This window comes from Rutilus rutilus (genome assembly GCF_951802725.1).
Source record: "Rutilus rutilus genome assembly, chromosome: 1".
NCBI lineage: Eukaryota > Metazoa > Chordata > Actinopteri > Cypriniformes > Leuciscidae > Rutilus > Rutilus rutilus.
The window spans coordinates 446,103-465,978 of NC_140209.1; the positions used below are offsets into that span (position 1 = coordinate 446,103).

The following is a 19,876-nucleotide window of genomic DNA, read 5'->3' on the forward strand; positions in this document are numbered from 1 at the left end:
TGCGACTCATAGTCCAGTGCGACTTATATATGTTTTTTTCCTCTTCATGACGCATTTTTTTTTGACTGATGTGACTTATACTTGCTCAATATTAGGCTACAGAAGCAAACATAAATTGTCATTAAATTCAAGATTTTCAAACAATATTGAACACACCGGGTGATCTGAAACTAGGTAGAGAATACCTTATAATCTAATCTAATTACAATCATTTTCGAGCTCAAAGTCTGATATGAAAACGGTTTGGTTTCACTTTGTGACGCAGTTTAAAATGCGTTCATTTTACGAACAAATCTCAACATTCAGAACAATAATATCAATAACAAAGGCGAAATATATACGAAAACTCACCCCTAATCATTTATGCACTGAGAAAAAACATACATGGTTGGATAACAGACCAGTCAGTCTGATTTGTAACTCAGCTGCCGATTTTGCATGTCCACACCTGGCTGATCGCTGTATAATACCAAACACTCAGGGGCGAGGGCTTTCTCACAACATGCATTTTCATTAATACAAGAAATGCAAAAAGTGCTGCACGGGGTGTAACCTCTCTGTGCTCTTTGGGTGTAGGGATGGTTCCACTCAGAAAAACAATACAAGGCACTATTAATTATTAAAAATATAAAAACATGTATTTGTGTGTCTATAGCTGAATATGTTATAACATCAAAGAGAATAGTTCTGATGATACTACGTTTAATACATTAATAGACTGCAGTGCTTCATTGTGCAGTGAATACTGAACTGTTTCATCAACAGAAGGGTGTTTTTTTGTATGTTGTGTTAATTGATTTGAGAGCAACTATTCATTTAAAGAAGTTTGATTGAGGGAAAACTAAATATCAGTAAGTGGCCCAAGACAAATCAAATTGATTCTCAAAATGTTCAAAAAAATATAAAATAATTATGTATGCTATTTATTTATTTATGCTCATTGTCCATTTTTAAAGACATTATTAAAAATTTAATTTAGATTTAATCCTGCAATTTACAGGATTTGTTATTTGTGCTTGTGTAAGATACCAGCCAGTAAAGTTCCATGGTTTCCAATGTGCCAGCACGCAATTTACGTGTTTACACGACAGTTTCACACGTTTTGGCCCCAATGGCCTTCCATAATTAAGTGACTGCGTCGTCGTGGCAACTGCGTCGTGTGCTGGTAACTAGTTGGTCGTTTTAGTTTTTAATTACTATAATATGGGCGGACATGAAAGGGGAGAGAAATTAGAAACATGTCTGAATATGAGCAAGAATTAAAATGCTTTCAATTTCATCAATCAGGATGACTGCTAGATGTATCACTTAGCCTACGATAATCAGACGGCACTTGATACTGAAAAACAGAGAAGGGAATAATTATTTTCATGGTACAAATCCCAAAAGTTCATAAAGGCTCTTGATTTATTAATATCATCTAGAAATGCATGAGAAGAATGCAGATATGACTTAGTAAAATACATTTTCATTCCTGAAAATACTACTAATAATTATTATTAATACTGTTAACAGTAACAGTAATACAATATAATAATAATTAACTTTTAAAGCTTGTTGTGTAATTGTATTGTCATTTTGTTTAGTCTTTCCCAAAAGACTATGACCCAGAAAAAATGTGTTTGTATGGTAAAAAAAAAAAACACGAAAAATCTTTCATATTTAAAGTACATTCACATTAAACTGCACAACAAGTGAATATTAAAGCTCAGTTTAGGTCGAGAAAGAAGTTTGATCAACAGTGGAAAAAATATAAATATACAACCAATTGCATTCAACAAAACATTTAATTAGCTGGCTACATAAATTACAACTACTGCCTAGATTGACGAGAGGACGCTAGAGTGTTTAAAAGTCAGAAACAGTCATTCAACTTACCGCGAGCGAGCTTCTTGATGCTCGTGCTCGTCCACACGCGTCACTTCCGTGTCCCTCAGTTGCCATGGCAGTCCGTGGGAGAGTCGTTACTCTCTGACCAGTGTTATTGTTTGGCACACAATGGCGGCTGTAGAGCGCAGAAGCTGAGTCCCGGGACTGGTGGGCGATCTAGACATCCCGGCCGGACGCGAAAGAGGAGGACAGGTCCGGGAGAAGGGGACGTGTGGTCCCGCTAGGCTAGTAGCCGTGTCTCTGCTTCCCTCATCGGGTCTCAGCAGCGTCGAGTCTTCTGAGGTGAGGGGAGCCGTTCACGCGCTTTCTCATATTCACACAACCATCACACACACTTTATACAGCTCGAGTTCTGTGAAGGGATTTAATGCGAATCGATCTCAAGTGTCATACTGGAACAGATTCTGCTAAATGCTCTACATTAAGCCTATGACGCGCCAAAGCAATACTAATAAATATGAATTATTAGATTTACTAATAATACTGTATTAATGTGCTTTAACAAAAAATTTAAGAAAATTGCCTTGTTTATCCACCAGATATGAGGTGAGCAACAATGCTTAAATTACATTTTCAACCAGCCATATTCATGCTTTCAAAAAAAGGTATCAAAGACCCCCCTTTTTAAACTTTATTTTAACAGTCAGCATTTTGCAGAAAGATGGAGGCATGCCTGAGAAATAAATATACTAATTTGGTCTGCCTGTTGAATTTATAAGGGCTATAATAAAGAGGTCTTGACGCTTCAGTGCACTCTCACGTCCATAACGTTTTAAAGGTTTAGTTTATTTAATATGACAATTATAAATGCAAATAACTTGAAACTTTATTTACAAAGCTAAATTATGTTTATGCTTATTAGGATCGACAATTCATCTCACTACTTTGCTCTGAACAACCATAATAATGCGTTACGGACGTGACCGTTACGGACGCTTCATAAATCATGCATATGACTGTTGTGATCTGTTTCAAGACAGAAATGATTTTGGCCACTTCATTAAAGTTTTGTTTTGTAGAAAGACTTTCTTTAAAGTGAATTTCGTTTTGTATAAATTGTATCTTAATTTTAAATCAAAGTTTCATCAACCAATTGCCTGGATTTAATAAATTTAATAAATGAACTTGAGCGCGTCTCATGCCTGAACAGAAACTCAACGTATGCCTCTCAGAAATATAGCCTATCTATAGAAAGATTGAAAGATCAAAACGAAAAGAAATAGTTAACTCTCTGATTGTGTAATCCGTATGAAATGTGCTTTTTCCACCACCACGTCTTCAGAATCATTTCAGACAGTCTTCTTAATGTCAAAACAGCCATTATGCGTCAACAAAAGTGCCATGATGGTTTGATTGTTGATTTTCCAAACAGATTCTATGTATTTCAGACGCGTCACATCCATAACAGGGTTTTTGTCACATCCATAACGTTGGTTTTTCCTCATAATACACTTCATAAAAATATATATATTATAAACATTGATATTTTTATGTTCAGCTAAGACCCCTTCATCATGTGGATAGCAATATTTATACATTGGACTTAAAAGTTCACAGACTTTAACCCTCTGAGGTCGGCAAACGCGCGGGCGCGTTTTGCTGGATTTTCTCCACATTGTAGCACTATAAGCTTAAAGTACTCCGTCATTTATGGTCATACAGAAAAAAGAAATATAAAAAAAGAATCTGTGATATTTCTACTTTTGTATGTGTCCACTTACAATCAAATCAAAACATTGTGCTTTTGTAAAATAAAGAAAATAAACAGGGTGTGCTTTCTGCCTCTCCGTCGCGGTGAACTTTTTTTTCTTGAGCACGTCTATAAACTGAAACAAAACTCAGCGAATACTTGTCACACATTTATGAGCCATATACCTTTATAAACATTTAAGTGTGTACTTTTAAATGATCGGATTCAAACTGAAAACAAATATTCTCTGTTTAAGTAATTTGTATAAAACCAACAAGATGTCCAGCTTCTCAAACGCTTGCTCATTACAGTTAATTTGGCCACGCCCACTCGCGCAAAAGATATTCACATGCAAATCTCCACATGGAACGCGAACGCGCTCGTTACCTCAAAAACAAAACACTTCACTTCACTTTTCGTCGAGTTTGAAAGACGTGCCTGAGCTTACATTGGATTTAGGCTACCTCAGAAGAAGAAGAATGCGATTTGAAGACAAGAAAGATGTACAAGGTAAGAAATTCTTACATATTAGTTTGTTATTGTTGCATAAATGTCACCTTGCAGTTGAACTGTTGCTAGATATATGGTGAATATTATAATAGTTAGACCCGTGTTTACTGTTACTGTGTTTGTGGATATCTGCTCAAACGTAGATATGTATATGGTAACCATATGTTTTATATTTGAGCGCGATCGCGTTTGAATGCATCATATTTTTGATAGCGATCGCGTTTGAATGTATCATATTTTTGATAGCGATCGCGTTTGAATGTACTGTATCATATTTTGGATGAAAGCAAAACGCACCAAACGGCTTCATGTTTTTACTATTATCTCATTTCATATCATCATAACGAATAGAAACATTTGAAGTAACATGATAATCAATATATTTTTCTCTAGCTTAGTTGTTACTGAAATCTTTTGGAAGATTTATACTGCTATAGGTTATTTATTGTTATTATTATTTTATGCAGCACTGCGCATAGCCTATGCCTACAAGGCACAACAAACCTGGTGTTCATTATATTATGTTGGAAACATTTGTGTGTGTGTGTGTGTGTATTCTGTGAATTTTAAAAAGGAATTTTAAAAAGCAATTTTAACCAGAAAAATCTAGCCTAATATTTATTTCCAAAATCGTGCAGGCCTTTCTCTTGATATCAGTATGTTCACTTTTTTTTTTTTTTCAGGGCCCAGATGCCACTGAGGACATCAACATTCACATGAGTCTCTGTACGTGAACACGGTAAAGTGAAAATCTTGGAAATGAAAGGTATGTACAATGTTTTTAGGAATGGCACAAAGGTCTCTGTCTTTGAAGTGCTTTTTTGGCATTTGTTGTGTATCTTTGGATTATGTTGTGTTGTAAATAAATCCAAACAATTTAAAAGCCATTCTTTTCATTTAAATCTCCTCATTTACAGTATTGTGCAAGGTTGCTCAGAATGATAGGGCCTGATAGCTCCTAATAGGGCCGTTAGGGGAGTGTCTTTGTCTTTCTCAGGTGTGAAAAGCCATACATATTAATGAGCTCCTGCATAAAGCTTTCTCACACAAAACACGTCTTCGAAATTTTAAATCAATATATTGTCTTCTCTGAATGAGCAGTCAGGGTGATTTTCACATAGTTTTAGAGCAAATATTCTAGGCTACGTGATACAATTTTCAAAAGTCTTGTGAAGAAATAATCAGTATGGGTTTCATGGCCTTATTTCAGTGAGAATTTTTTTTTTGTATTTTCACAAACCACGCATAAATGTCATTATCTCAAAACTACAAACTTTTACATACATGCTGCTGATATATTATTGTAGCAGAGTTTGTGCTGAATACAGTGTAATTAGACTTTAGCCATGAAAATGTCACAAGTAACAGAAATAACCAGAAATGTCAGAGCATGTCAGAACACCTCCAGGGCCCAGAAAACAGCTCAGACCCCAGAGGGTTAATGTTTCCAAACTCTTTGGGGAAAACTTGTGACTTTGAGTGTATGTGTCTATGGGTAAAAATAACATAGTTTTGGGAAGTGAAAATAGACAATCTGTTAGAACAAATTAAGTCATCATTAAAACCTTGTGATAAGTAATCACAAGATCAGCGTTTGCTTTAGGGGTTTGCATATGAAGAACCAATCAAATAGTGGGGAAATTATGTAATGCAGCCTGACATTTATGCCATACCTCTATACTATAAAAACTGTGGTATATGTGTTTTTTTCGGTGGGATTCTCAATGGAATTTGTCTGAGATCCTCCGGCCTTTGCTTCTTGGGAGAGATTCCCTGAGAACTGCTCGGGAAGATCTCCCGGCCGTGATTAAAGCATTTAAAGGACATCTGCAGGTCTGTTTGTCATTTTATTCCTGCGCAGGAAGCTAGTTTAGGGAAGCAAGTTAGTTAGAAACTCGGCCAGTTGTCGACTGAAGACGCAAGAGCTAGAGTATAAAGGTACTGGGTGTCGATTTGGAGACGCCCCAGTTTAAGGTATTGGTGTCGACTGCAGACGCCAGAGATAGTTAGGTTTAGGGAAAAATCCACTACAGTTTGGCGAGCCAGAAATCCATGAGGGACCACTCCAGTAGGGCTAAAAGGACTTAAAGTATTAAGGTAGGACGACAGACTTGACATTTTTCCTTTAAAATGCTTCTAAATTAATTAAAAGGTTTAACTAAAAATTGGCTTTTCTGTTAAGTAAAGTTTTGAAGAAAACCGGTAATCAGATTTAAGTGATTTAAAAATTTTTTTTTTACCTTTGCTAATAAGGGCAATGAATTATTATGGTTAAATTCAACCAAATTAGTATATGTTGAGTATATTATTTGTTGTTGTTGTTTTTGAGAGTGCACCCAGAAAGCTGTCAATGAAACTTTGTTCTGCAAAGCATCTTGTCATGCTGGAAACCAGATCCGGGAGGGGAAATACCCTGAGATGCTGTAGTACTGAAACTTGCTTTTTGTTTGCAGTTTTGTTTGGAAAAGACCTTGATTTTGATTGAATTAAAGAAAGGTTAATAAAGAAAGATTCCATGTGGAAACAAGATAAATAGATCAATATTGTTATCCTGAGATTTATGAATTTTTACATTTTGAAATCCATTAAAAAAATGAAGAAATTGTTAAAATTATAAATCATAATAATAGGAATATGCATTCTGTGATAATTAGGACATTTTGAATCATGAAGAAACTTTAATTATGTATTTATGTAGATGAGATGTATAAAACCGAGGAATAGGTGCTCTTAAAGTGATGAATACATAATAAGATTTTAACTGCACGTGTTTAAATATTATACTTTCTATAGGAAGGCGTCTAGAATTTGTATCCCTATTCTCATTTCAGGCAGGATCACGGTCCCCTTGAAGTCAGCGTTCAAGATTTCAGACTTTAAAAGTGTGATGACTGCAGAAAAATAAAAGAGGAAGTGGGGCCTGCAGCCGCCCTCCTGAAAGAGGAAGTTGACACTCAGTTAAAACTGAGGCTGGATATGGCAGTGAGAGTTATGTAAAAGATTGACTATGCAGAATTCTATGGAAAAGAAAAAATACAATATAGGTCACAAGGCGTCTAAAGAGAAATTATGGCTAGAAAAGCAAAAATATTGGTCACTCCATTTCATTTAAAGGTAATTTTCTAGATTCAATAGAAACAATGTTTTCTAATTCTAAACTTTTGGAATCACATGCTGTCATCATCAAGGGGTACGAGATGGAAATGTTATATTAACCCTTGTGCATTGTTCAAATTCACTACCCTTTCGTTATGTCCGTGGCTGAAAACAGACACTACTTTAAACTGCTGTAAAAATGTATCAGATAAATATTTTTTGGCAAAAATCTTTTAACCAACCTCAGTCCTGATCAAAACTACTAATTAAAAAAAAAAAAAAAAAAAATCATCAGGATTTTAACTCTTTAATTGCCAAATTCATAAATGATGAAACACACAAAATGACTTATTTTCAATATAAAATGTGAATGTGGACTGGATTTTTTAAAATCTTTTATCACAGTCTTGGACATGTCAAAGATTAGAGGCAACATTGGTTTTGATGCATTGTTAGTTTTTGTGCAGCATCAGATTTTAACTTTTTCTCAACTCATTTACTGTTCGTGGCTGTTTTTGCCCCATTGACTTCCATTATAACCACATTTTTTGATTGCAAAGCCATGACACCATATAATCATGCATTTTTGATTGTTGGTGGTTTTCCCTGTTGGGAAGAGGTACAAATTGTCATTTTTACTGTTGATAACCAGGTGGCACCATTAACCCTTTAGATATGCCTGTGCAAAAAAGAAAAAGAAAAAAAAGCTTAGTTTCTGGCTTTTACATGGAGTTATATGGAGTATAATAGCATATTTGTGTGTGTGTGTGTGTGTGTGTGTGTTTTCCCAAATCAGTGACATCATTTATGAATTTGGCAATTAAAGAGTTAAAATCCTGATTTTTTTTTTTAATTAGTAGTTTTGAGCAGGACTGAGGTTGATTAAAAGAGTTATGCAAAAAAATGTGAAAAAAATATTTATCTGATACATTTTTACAGCAGTTTAAAGTAGTGGCTGTTTTCAGCCACGAACATAACGAAAGGGTAGTGAATTTGCCCACAGTGTACTGTTGAGTTTTTGAAAAATTTCAAAGCATTTTCCCAAAATATGTGTCAAAATGAGATTAGTCACCAGAAATCATTCCATTTGCTGAAACACGGAGAAAGTTATGGCCAAATTAAGACTCGAAAACATCCCCAACAGCACATAAAGGGTTAGGGTCCATGCATCAAAGATTGTGTGAAGATTTCTAAATCTTCTTTTAAATAGCTTATGAGCAACAACAAAAAGCTGGAAAATTTAAATTGTGCAAAGAATGATAAATAGCAAAAGAGAAACTTTTTCAAAAGGAGATTGATTTTTGGGAAACATATTTAATTTCTGGATTATTATTAGTTAAAGAAGTTACCAGTGTGATTATTGAAATGCTCCTTTCATGTATTGTCTAATGTTAGGCCTACATGTTCATATCACTTCTCTGCTGGGTGTTTTATTATTTTATTAGGCTATATTATAATTGCACAGATTTACAGCAGTGGTTTTTATGCTATATGTGAGTGTTAATATTTGAAACCATTTTTACATGCATTACATACGCAGATTAAAACATGAACACACAATGCGGGGGTGGATAAATAAATTATTGGATTTTTAATATGATGTCACAGTCCTATGTTAACCGGTTGACACTTATTAGAGAACATGAATCTTTAAAAACAGGGCTTTACAGAACCAAAACCAATATATAGGCCCTCACATTTTATTAACAGGTAAACAACAAGGAAACATGAGTTCGCCATTAAGCATTGTATGTACCAAATAATTGGACAACAAATCTCGTTAAAAAATGACAACAAAAAACAGTCATGCTTTAGAATTTATAATCAGCAGCTTACATTCTTACAGTGAATTATCATCAATTTGCGTAAAATCATCCCGATCCACGGATCCTGATAGAAATATGAATAAGCCATGACGCGCTAATGTAAAACATCTCCCAGGTGCCGTCACCAAGCCTTTGTTTTTAAACAATATAACTTCATCTATTCTGTGTCTTAAGTACAATAAAACAATAGTCAATAGATCTTAACTAAAATTACCATGGTAAACAGATAATAAGATACGATTAAAGTTAGCATTTAATATTTCTTTAATACGGCAAAATCGAAAAACTCTGCAGGACAGCAGCCCTCCAGAACCGAGTTTGGTGACCCCTGCACCAATTAGATTGCGGTATTTTAAACCAATTAAATTGGGGGTGGGGGCGGAGCGACACGTGTTGACCCGCCCAAATGTGTCGCCCTGCCCCATCATCCAGACTGCACTCGTCTGGGGTACTTGGTTTATTATGACCATACAGCCCTTTGACTGGATTATTTCTTAAATAATTATATAAATGTATTATTTGACCTACACATTTAGTTACGTTTGCATATGTTTGAAAGTGTATATTCGCTTATTCATCCGATTTAAAGAACTTAAAAAAATGATTTAATGTAATTTTACATGGACAATATAAAAGGTTACTAAAGTAACGAGCAGACATTCTGCACCAGGAACGATATACACACACCATATGCAATGTGTAGCCCATAGGCTACTGATATTTTTGTCGTATTCTCAAAGCTTCTAAGAATACTCTCAGAAAGCTCCTAATTTATCTTTATTTTCCCACCTCAGGCACAAAATCCTTAATAATATTATCCTTTTTATTCAGGCAGGGAGTCTTTCTTGTGCCACCCCGTCACGGACAACATGTGTGTGTGCCAGTAGAGCAGTAAAACAAGAAATGAATCAATAAATAAAGAAATCAATAAATCTAACGTTTTCGTAAAAGTAAAATGTCCCTTTTTTGGAAACCACCAATAGAAAGTCTGTAATTTATTTTTATTTATTTATTTATTTTATCTTGAAATATGAATTCGACATTTCAATGGCCATATTGTTTGTACTGAAAAAACGAATACACTTAAAAAATACAAATAAAGTTACATTTATTTGGGGGTGGTGTGGCGCAATGGATAAGATACATGCCTTTGGTGTGAGAGACCCGGGTTCGAATCCACTGTGAGACACCAATGTGTCCCTGAGCAAGACACTTAACCCCTAGTTGCTCCAGAGGCGTGCGACCTCTGACATATATAGCAATTGTAAGTCGCTTTGGATAAAAGCGTCAGCTAAATGAATAAATGTAAATGTAAATGTAAATTTGATTAGTTCACACAACAAGAACATCATTCAACATTAATTTATGTAAAATTTAATTTATTTTACATACATTTTTAACAAAAGGACCCCGTGACGGGGTGGTGACTGATGGTTGACTGTGACGGGGTGGTGTGGACAAAGTGTTTCTCTATATGACAATTGTAAAGGAATTTCCTTTAACCTGACTATCTAAAATAAAACTGTTGCGTCTACTGTCGACACAGAGCGTCTACTAATCGACACTTAATACCCTTTATACTCTAGCTCTTGCGTCTTCAGTCGACAACTGGCCGAGTCTACTAACCTAACTTACTTGATTCCCTAAACTGACCTGCTGCGCAGCAGAAATGAACAGACAGACTTTCAGCAAATGTCCTCTAAATGCTTTAATAACGGCCAGGAGATCTTCCCGAGCAGTTCTCAGGGAATCTCTCCCAAGAAGCAGGGCCGGAGGATCTCAGACAAATTCCATTGAGAATCCCACCGTAAAACACATATACAACAGTTTTTATAGCATAGAGGTATGACATAAATGTCAGGCTGCATTACATAATATCCCCACTATTTGATTGGTTCTTCATATGCAAACCCCTCTGTTACTAGGTAAAGCAAACTCTGATCTTGCGGTGACTTCATCTGTAATCACAAGATTCTAACAGACTGTCTAGTTTCATTTCCCAAAACTAAGTTATTTTTACATACATACGCACACAGTCAAAGACACAAGTTTTCCATTGGTTTCGTACAGTACATCCTGTTCCAATGTTAGATGTTAAATAAGGTTAGATGTTAAAAACATGGTTAGTTTAATATACAGTTTAAAATTTCCACGACACATGCTTGTTTTAAACTTTATAAACTGGGGGAGGGGAACATTAAAACTGGAGATAATGGCAAACATTGGCCATGCTCTGGAAAACTAGAGAAGAGCATCATCTCAGTGACAGGGAGCGCCGCATCCACACACCCCTCTGGATCTCCATGGGCTTGGATGACTTCAAGGGTATTTGTTGGCTACTATATCTGTGTTTATTACTGCGTTTATGATTTGAACTGTTTTTCTTTCCATTATTTAAACTTGGAAGAATTTAAATGATTTATATTCTTTTCTATATTTCTAGATATCTGTATGTTAATGAAGAAGCAGAATAATGTTAGGATTAGCCATACAAATAATTAAAAATAATTAATGAATTGGCATCAGTTACTGTACGATGAATAGATAGACAGATATAAATGCTTAGAAGTGTCATTTATTATAAAAACAAACTCACTCATGATATATTTTGGATTTTGGCAGATCAGCTCCTCCCACTGTAATCACATCATCAGTGAAGCTCCTCCCACAGCAGTCACATCATCAGTGAAGCTCCTCCCACACTGGAATACATCATCAGTGAAGCTCCTCCCACTGTAATCACATCATCAGTAAAGCTCCTCCCACCACACTCACATCATCAGTGAAGCTCCACCTATAGCAGTCACATCATCAGTGAAGCTCCTCCCACACAGTAAATCATCATCAGTGAAGCTCCTCCCACTGCAGTCACATCATCAGTGAAGCTCCTCCCACAGTAATTCTCCAATAAATGCTGTAAATTCCCATCAGCTACGAGTGAAGACGAGCATCAGAGCATCAGGAAGAGCTGAAATCTGCCAAGACTGAGTTCATTAAAGAGGACAGAGAGAACATGAGTGATCCAGAACCCTGCAGAATGAAACACACTGAAGATCCTGAAGAACACAGAGGTTGGTGTTTATTCCTCATTCATTCATTCTTGTCTTCCCATCATGCAGCAGAATGATGATGTCACAATTTTAAGAAATGCTGTGTTTTAAAAGGAGGAAAATCATGTCAGGAGTAACAGGGTTGAGTGAAACATGTAGGACACAGTTAATGCTAATAACAGTAGTTAACCCTCTGGGGTCTGAGCTGTTTTCTGGGCCCTGGAGGTGTTCTGACATGCTCTGACATTTGTGCTCATTTCTGTTACTTGTGACATTTTCATGGCTAAAGTCTTATTACACTGTATTCAGCACAAACTCTGCTACAATAATATATCAGCAACATGTGTGTAAAAGTGTGTAGTTCTGAGATAATGACATTTATGCGTGGTTTGTGAAAATACCCCTAAAAAATTCTCACTGAAATAAGGTCATGAAACCCATACTGATTATTTCTTCACAAGACTTTTGAAAATTGTATCACGTAGCCTAGAATATTTGCTCTAAAACTATGTGAAAATCACCCTGACTGCTCATTCAGAGAAGACAATATACTGATTTAAAATTTCGAAGACGTGTTTTGTGTGAGAAAGCTTTATGCGAAGGGGCGTGATCACATCATTAATATGTAAGGCATTCACACCTGAGAAAGACAAAGACACTCCCCTAACGGCCCTATTAGGAGCTATCAGGCCCTGTCATTCTGAGCAACCTTGCACAAAGAATGAGGAGATCTAAAAAAGAATGGCTTTTTGATTGTTTGGATTTATTAACAACACAACATAATCTAAAGATACACAACAAATAACAAAAAAGCACATTATTGAAAACAATGATCCAAAGACAGAGATCTTTGTGCCATTCCTAAAAACATAGTACATACCTTTCATTTCCAAGGTGTTTGATTTTCACTTTACCATGTTCATGTACAGAGACTCATGTAAATGTTGAAGTCAGTAGGACTCAGTGGCATCTGGGCCCTGAAAGAAAACAAACGCTGTGAACATGCTGATATCAAGAGAAACATCATAGGGCTGAACGATTTGGGGAATACATTTTAGATTTTTCAGGTTAAAACTGCTTTTTAAAATGTACAGAATACACACACACACACACACACACACACACACACACACACACACACACACACATATATACATATACATAAAGTGGAAACACATTGCTCTATATGTGTGCAACTATAGCTAAGCAAGTTTGTGGGTCCAAATGGAAAACACAAATGCCAAATGCCTCATCTATAAAACTGCTTGTCATTGTATTTAGGGAGCTGCAAATAGCGAAGTTTGAGGCTATCCATATGCATACGGCAGCTGTTACGAACACTGGTCATAGGATTAAATAATGCCGACGTTGTTCGGTGATTCCGTGATATTTGTGGGAGTTTTATTCAGCGACCACCTGGCTGAGGTTTGGACGTGTGCTCATAAAAGAAGCGACGCGGTTGCGACACGCATGCGATCCAGGCGCTCATGCCGTGGTGAGATAAACGTCTAAACTTTTCAGAATGCCGCAAGCGCACGCAGGTCATGTGACAAAAAACAACTGACCTTTCCATGCAGGGCTCCAGACTAACTTTTTTTATTAGGAGCGCTGGAGCCCCTGACTTAAAATTTTAGGAGCGCAAGCAGAAAATTTAGGGGCACACCTTAAATCACCTTGCAATGCAATTATTCACATTTTACCCCAAAATAACTGTATTACTGACAAATGCTTTGATAATAAATAGCCTTAACGTACAGAAATGACAATGTGCAGTTTTATTTTAAGTTCACAGGGCTCCAGACTAACATCTGAGGGCAGCGGCTCTAAGTTCTACAGAAAGTATTTGGTAGCACTGTGGGATAACAAAGCACTGAGATTAATTTGAGGTGTATAGACAAAGTTAACTTTAATTATTATCATTCATAATGTCTTAATATTAATTCAAAAGCAAAATGAGTGACAAAATAGATAGTAGGGAGTGAAAATAGCCAATAAGTGTCCTCTGCAGGTATGTTTACAATAGCAATTTAATCTTTTTTAAATAAGTGTGAGTTTTCCTACTTCTTGAAACTTTTAGTTTTATAAATAGGGACAATCTTTAAAGGATGAACAAAAATGTTTTGGTCAACACATTAAAAATAACATTTAAATAAGATATTATAGTTTTGAAGTGCTGGAAAAAGATGTGTAGGCTACTGTTATAACCACAGTATACCATAGTTACAGTAAGTGTTACTACATTAAATCCATGGTGAATGTTGCTGATCTGTGGACCTGTTCGTTCATGGCACATGTTTCTCCTGGTTTCCACGTCAGCGCTGTTTGATCTAATATGGTTTATAACAGAGAATTTTGCGTCAAATCTGAATGTTTCTCACTGGATCTCGCAGCAATGTTATTCTGTCGCGAACTCAATGGATTTCTTCACTGGATCTCTACGATGTAACCGTTTCGTGTGATCGAGATCGGCCCACGACTGGCGAGAGAAGCTCTGCGCTTAACGGTCTTAAACGGTCTATGAAGCAGAAATTAGTAGCGCAGCGCAGGTTTTTTTTTGGCTTTCATTTTGTTTTGATTTATTAACATGTCACGGAATACTCTATGCTTGAGGCTGAGAATGTGTCTAACTAGCGTATTGTGTTTAAACTGCGAAGTGCCTGCATTTTCGTTTTCCCCGCAGTTCTGGGGTAGCGACTGCAACATTAGCAGTTCATGGAGTTCGTCTCCTTACAGTACCTCAACCAGCTGAATTCTCGTAGCCAGTCTTCCCGAAAATAGTGGGTTCAGGGCAGGCCTTTATCACCTTACAAACCTCTGACTCTGAATCATCATCCGACTGTGTCTGTCCGTGACATTGATATTTGTCTCCGTCTCCTTTCCACGGACGTTTACGCGCGCTCGATTATCTCTAGGACCCTCCCCCTCCACACATTAGCCAGTTACAGTGGCCATTCCCTATTCTTCTCACACTCATTGGCCTGCCACACATTCCGGATTCATTGACGCGCCCCTTCCAAGTTTAACATGAAAAAAATAATAAAATTACTGGTCGCACATGTGCGACTGGATGTAAAATTCAGTCGCACACTCTCAAATTTTGGTCGCAGTCTGGAGCCCTGCCATGACAACATGGAAAGCTCGGCCGAACAGCTGATCATAGCTGGACAGGGCGGGTTTTTATTTCTCATCTCCATAAATATATGTAGTTGTAAAGGGCTAGAAATAAATTAATCCTTACTTCCTCGTCATCATGGAGAGCGCAGTTCATGTTGCATAGCAACGACAGACGCCACGGGAGCGGGAGCGCTTGTAGAAAGGAGAACGAGGCGCGGCCGAGCTTTCCACACGTTTTTAGACGCGATATGTGAACAGTTCCTAATTCATAATAAACTGAGAATCTATTTGGTTTAAAATCGTTTTTGTTTTGTTTAAAATGGAGATCACGATTACATAGGCTATATCAGACAACTACACAGAATAACATGTTCCAGTCTATTTATAAAAAAACCTAATTTGAATCATTAATTCAAACACGTTTAAAACGAATGAATTCAGTCTCATTCATAAATACCTGTATAATTAATGGATGAATCACCGTTTTTTAACGAATCTCTTTAGTCTTCTTGAATAAATGATTAAATGGAAAAAAATAAGTAGATTTTTGCCACCTAGGCTACTTTGTCAAATTTTTTTTTTTTTTAGTTCAATAAATGTTCCTTTTTTAAATTGAGACTTGTAACATTTGTTATTATCATTGTGTCATTTTTATGATGTAAACTGAGTGAGCAAAAGCAGTATCGGCTCCAAATATCGGCCCAAGAAAATCGGCAGCCCGTAAGTTCATCGCCTAAGGCTGATGAAAAAAAATCGGTATCGGCATCGGCACAAAAAAATCCATATCGGTCGATCCCTAATATATATATATATATTGCAGCACAGCACATAGCTTATGCCTACAAGGCACAACAAACCTGGTGTTCATTTTATATATAGCATAATTACAATAGCCTATAAATCGTTAAACAGGAACACTTCAGCAACACTGCACTAGAGAAAAATATATTGATTATCACATGCAGGGTCCCCGCGGATCCTTAAAAGGTCTTAAATTAGATTTTTTTTTAATTTTAGGCCATGAAAGGTCTTAAAATATATACAGTATATATGTTTTTTTTAAATGTCTTATTTTTACTTATGAAAGGTCTTACATTTTAGATGACACTTTGACTTAGACTTATCTAAATGCTTTCGATATTAAAACTATCTAATTAACGTAGGCCTACGTATTTTTTTAATTCTATCTTGGTGGATTTGCTTGTTCACGTGACAATTCGCGTCACTTACGGCACATATTAGCCTGCGTCTGTCTCCTGCACGCGAGAGGAGAGAAGAAAACGAGTAAATGTCAGTTCAGTTGTAAGTTCAGTCTTTGTGTGCTTAGGAGTGTGCAATGTTGTCTATGAACTATGATGATATTGTAATCATTGTTTTATCTATGTACGAGGCACTGCGAGTGCGAGCTGACATCGCGTTTGTCTCTCATGCTTTCACTGCGTGATGTGTCAGTGCAGTTATAGATGTCCCCAAATGAGTTTTTGTCTTATATAATATCATATTATGTTGTTATATTAGAATATTACATGAGCAAGAGTGCCGTTTTCCTGTGCACAACTGCAAATGTGCCATATATGATGTGCCGATATAATTTCTCTTCATATCGCCGACGAGAATTTCATAATGAAGCCGTAGTCCAACAGACAGCGATCAATCACTTGTTTTTCTGAATGAATCAGCCGTTTGAACGAATCGGTTGAATAGATGACTCCAACAACTCGCTTATTAAGACAGTGACTTGCCGCCACCTACTGGTGGTTTTAGTTTCATATTTAAAGTATCCTTTAATTAAAACGTTAAAATTATAAATCATTTAATATTTAAATATTGAATAGCTTTATTTCTGCAATTGTAAATGAAGTGTAAATAAAGTAAGGCTAATGCCAGTTCTGATGCCGCTTCTCTGCACTGCAAGGATGGATATTAATTTAATGATTTATTTTGACATTGGGACTGTGTTGTTCTAATATAATTTAATTTGAATGTTAGAATTTGACATAAAAGGTGATGCATACCACTAAATGCGTTTAGAAACAATGTCCATATATATTTGTTAATGTTAATGTTAATTTCGGTCACTACTGTGAACTGACCAATGCATAGAATATAAAAATATGAATATCTCCGTGGGTCTGCTGTCAACAACAGGCCTAAACCAGCCAGGGTACCAGTGCAAAACACAATCAGTAAAATATCATCTAATTATCATCAACAAAACTTTGAAAATATCTAGACATATTTATGTCAATATTGCGCACCCCCTAATGCACAGTATTAATTTTGATTTCTTCAGGTCTTAAAATGGTCTTAAAAAGCCTTACATTTGACTTTAAAAATTTAAAATAAACATTTGAAGCCTATTGTTTGGCGCATTTTGCTTTTCAAACGCGTGCGGAGAACATTTACTGAAGGGATCAAGCTGCTCAAAACTATTAAACTAATTATTGTTACCTTATTATACGTTTGAGCAGATATCCACAAACACAGTATTTAACAGTAAACATGGTTCTAAACATTATAATATTCACCATAGTATACACTAGTGCTGTAGCGGTGCGTCGATGAATTTTTTGCACCATTCCCGGAGGTACAGCTCACCACACACACACACACACACACACACACACACACACACACACACACACACACACCGCCGCCGCCGTGTTTTTCTGTCATGTTTTCTCCCTTTCTGTCCAAACCGCGACAAACGCCAGTCTCCTTTCTCTGCAGAATGCGATAAATCATCCTAACCAATCACAGCGCACCATTCCACGCACTGTAAACAGTCAAGTCAAGTCAAGTCATCTTCATTTATATAGCGCTTTTAACAACGTAGATTGTTTCAAAGCAGCTTCACAGAGATAAGCGTATAATTTAAGGTAACAGAGATTGTTTTGGAATCTCTCCCAATTTAGCGGCCCCTAATTTAATAACAAATGAACGTTGCGACGGAAGCAAATCAATCAAAACTAACTTTAGATGGAAAATAACTTAACTCTGCTATAAAGCCAAAACAATCTCTGTTACCTTAAATTATACGCTTATCTCTGTAAAGCTGCTTTGAAACAATCTACATTGTTAAAAGCGCTATATAAATGAAGATGATAAATGACTTGTTGCTTGTTCTCACACGACAGCATCAAACTTCTGTCACGCTGACACGTTAACCCCAGGGGATCTTTTAAAAACTTTCAATTCTTGTACTCAAAGTCAACGAAAACCGAGCAGGACCAAGCCATTTTACAGCTGATCGCCGTCAAGAAAGTTCAGGAGGTATTTCTTAGCGATGGCTATTGAATGTAGCCTATGTTTAGTCCAGTGCCTGTAAGTTATATAAGATTAGTATTGACCGAGTTCAGAGGCTGTCATATGTGGATCAACTTACTTTGTTGTGTATTTTCAACAGTTTCAATATGACATATGAATATTTATATTGATTCAATGGATTAATTGCATTTTGAAAAAAAAAAAAAAGTCATGAATTTATTGCATTTTTGGGAAACAATAATCCGTTTTTATCATAAATCTTTGAAAATCTAAATCTGGATTTGAATTATTTATGTTATTATAACCTAAAGATGCTATGTGAAAGTTTGAAACAGAAAATAGTGGGTTTCATCTTGCCACTTTCTTGGTAAAGAAAACACATTTTTTACTCAAATTAATCAAAATGGATTTATCAAGTTTATATTATTCAGAAGTAAACATTGTAGCTGACAGAGTGTTTATGTCAGAGTGTTTATTTTTAAACCACAACCTTCTGAGTGCTTCTTTTACTGATATATTTAACGATATCTTTTGCATTTCTCATCAAACAACGTCAGACTTGGCACTGCTCTTACTCGTGCCCAGACAGCTGTCGAGTTTAAAATCCATCGGAGTAACGGTTCGACAGCGATATGCGAATAACAGACAGGATAATTAATTCCAATTAGTCGTTAGATTAGTCAACTAATCGATAAAATAATCGCCAGACTAATCGTTTAATTAATAATCGTTTACCCCAGCCCTAGTATACACTCATACTAGCCTACTTTTACCATGCTGTGTTTTATTATAGAATATAAAAACATCCTCGTGTCGGACATGTATTGCCTACCAGTCTAGTTCACATTTCAACATGTTTCTGTCTACATATATGTTATTAGGCTTAGTTCATGTTCATCTCATTTCATAACATACATTTTAATCTGGCACCACCAGTTTAACATGTCTTACCTTAAAAATCTTCTCATCTTCAAATCGCGTTCTTCTAATTCTTCTGAGGTAAATAGAAGGTAAACAGCACAGCACAGCACAGCACAAACACAGTCTTCCAAACTCGATGAAAAGCAGAGAGGAGTAAGTTCACGAAGTCTCTTATTCTTTGTTTAGACTGTGAACCACCCCGATGTCTTTGTATATCCCTGTGCCTACAAGAGAAAATATCAATGTACTGTAAACATAATCAAAGTAACACTGAAAAATGCCCCATCTTATATGTAGCCAGCAACTTTCAGAAAAGGGTATTGGTGTATAACACATGAACTTACTGAACAGGGCCTTTATCCCTAATGGCCATCTGTGCACACTTCCTGAACATCCAGGTCTTTACGAAGAGCATCTATGGTGTGCATGATACCCTCCTTCTCCATGGCAACAGAATTTCTCTGTGTCTCCCCTTTGTCCAGGCTGACCATTGAAATTATTTTTTTGGAGTC

At 36.2% G+C, this 19,876-nt stretch overlaps 1 protein-coding gene across 6 annotated transcripts in view; it reads left to right on the top strand.

The window, feature by feature from the left end:
- Positions 1 to 1,937: 1,937 nt before the first annotated feature.
- The window catches only part of LOC311301431 (uncharacterized protein), a 29,388-nt gene continuing 11,449 nt past the window's right edge, over positions 1,938 to 19,876 (top strand). The window contains exons 1-2 of one of the 6 annotated variants that reach the window (XM_084426542.1): positions 1,938 to 2,172; positions 11,635 to 12,083. In XM_084426542.1, the coding sequence (XP_084282668.1) occupies positions 12,026 to 12,083 (58 nt within the window). In that variant the 5' untranslated portion in view covers positions 1,938 to 2,172; positions 11,635 to 12,025. Of the gene's footprint in view, positions 2,173 to 5,804; positions 6,188 to 11,556; positions 12,084 to 19,876 lie in introns of those variants that run through there. The other 5 variants (XM_084426545.1, XM_084426543.1, XM_084426541.1 and 2 more) reach the window with 5 other exon arrangements.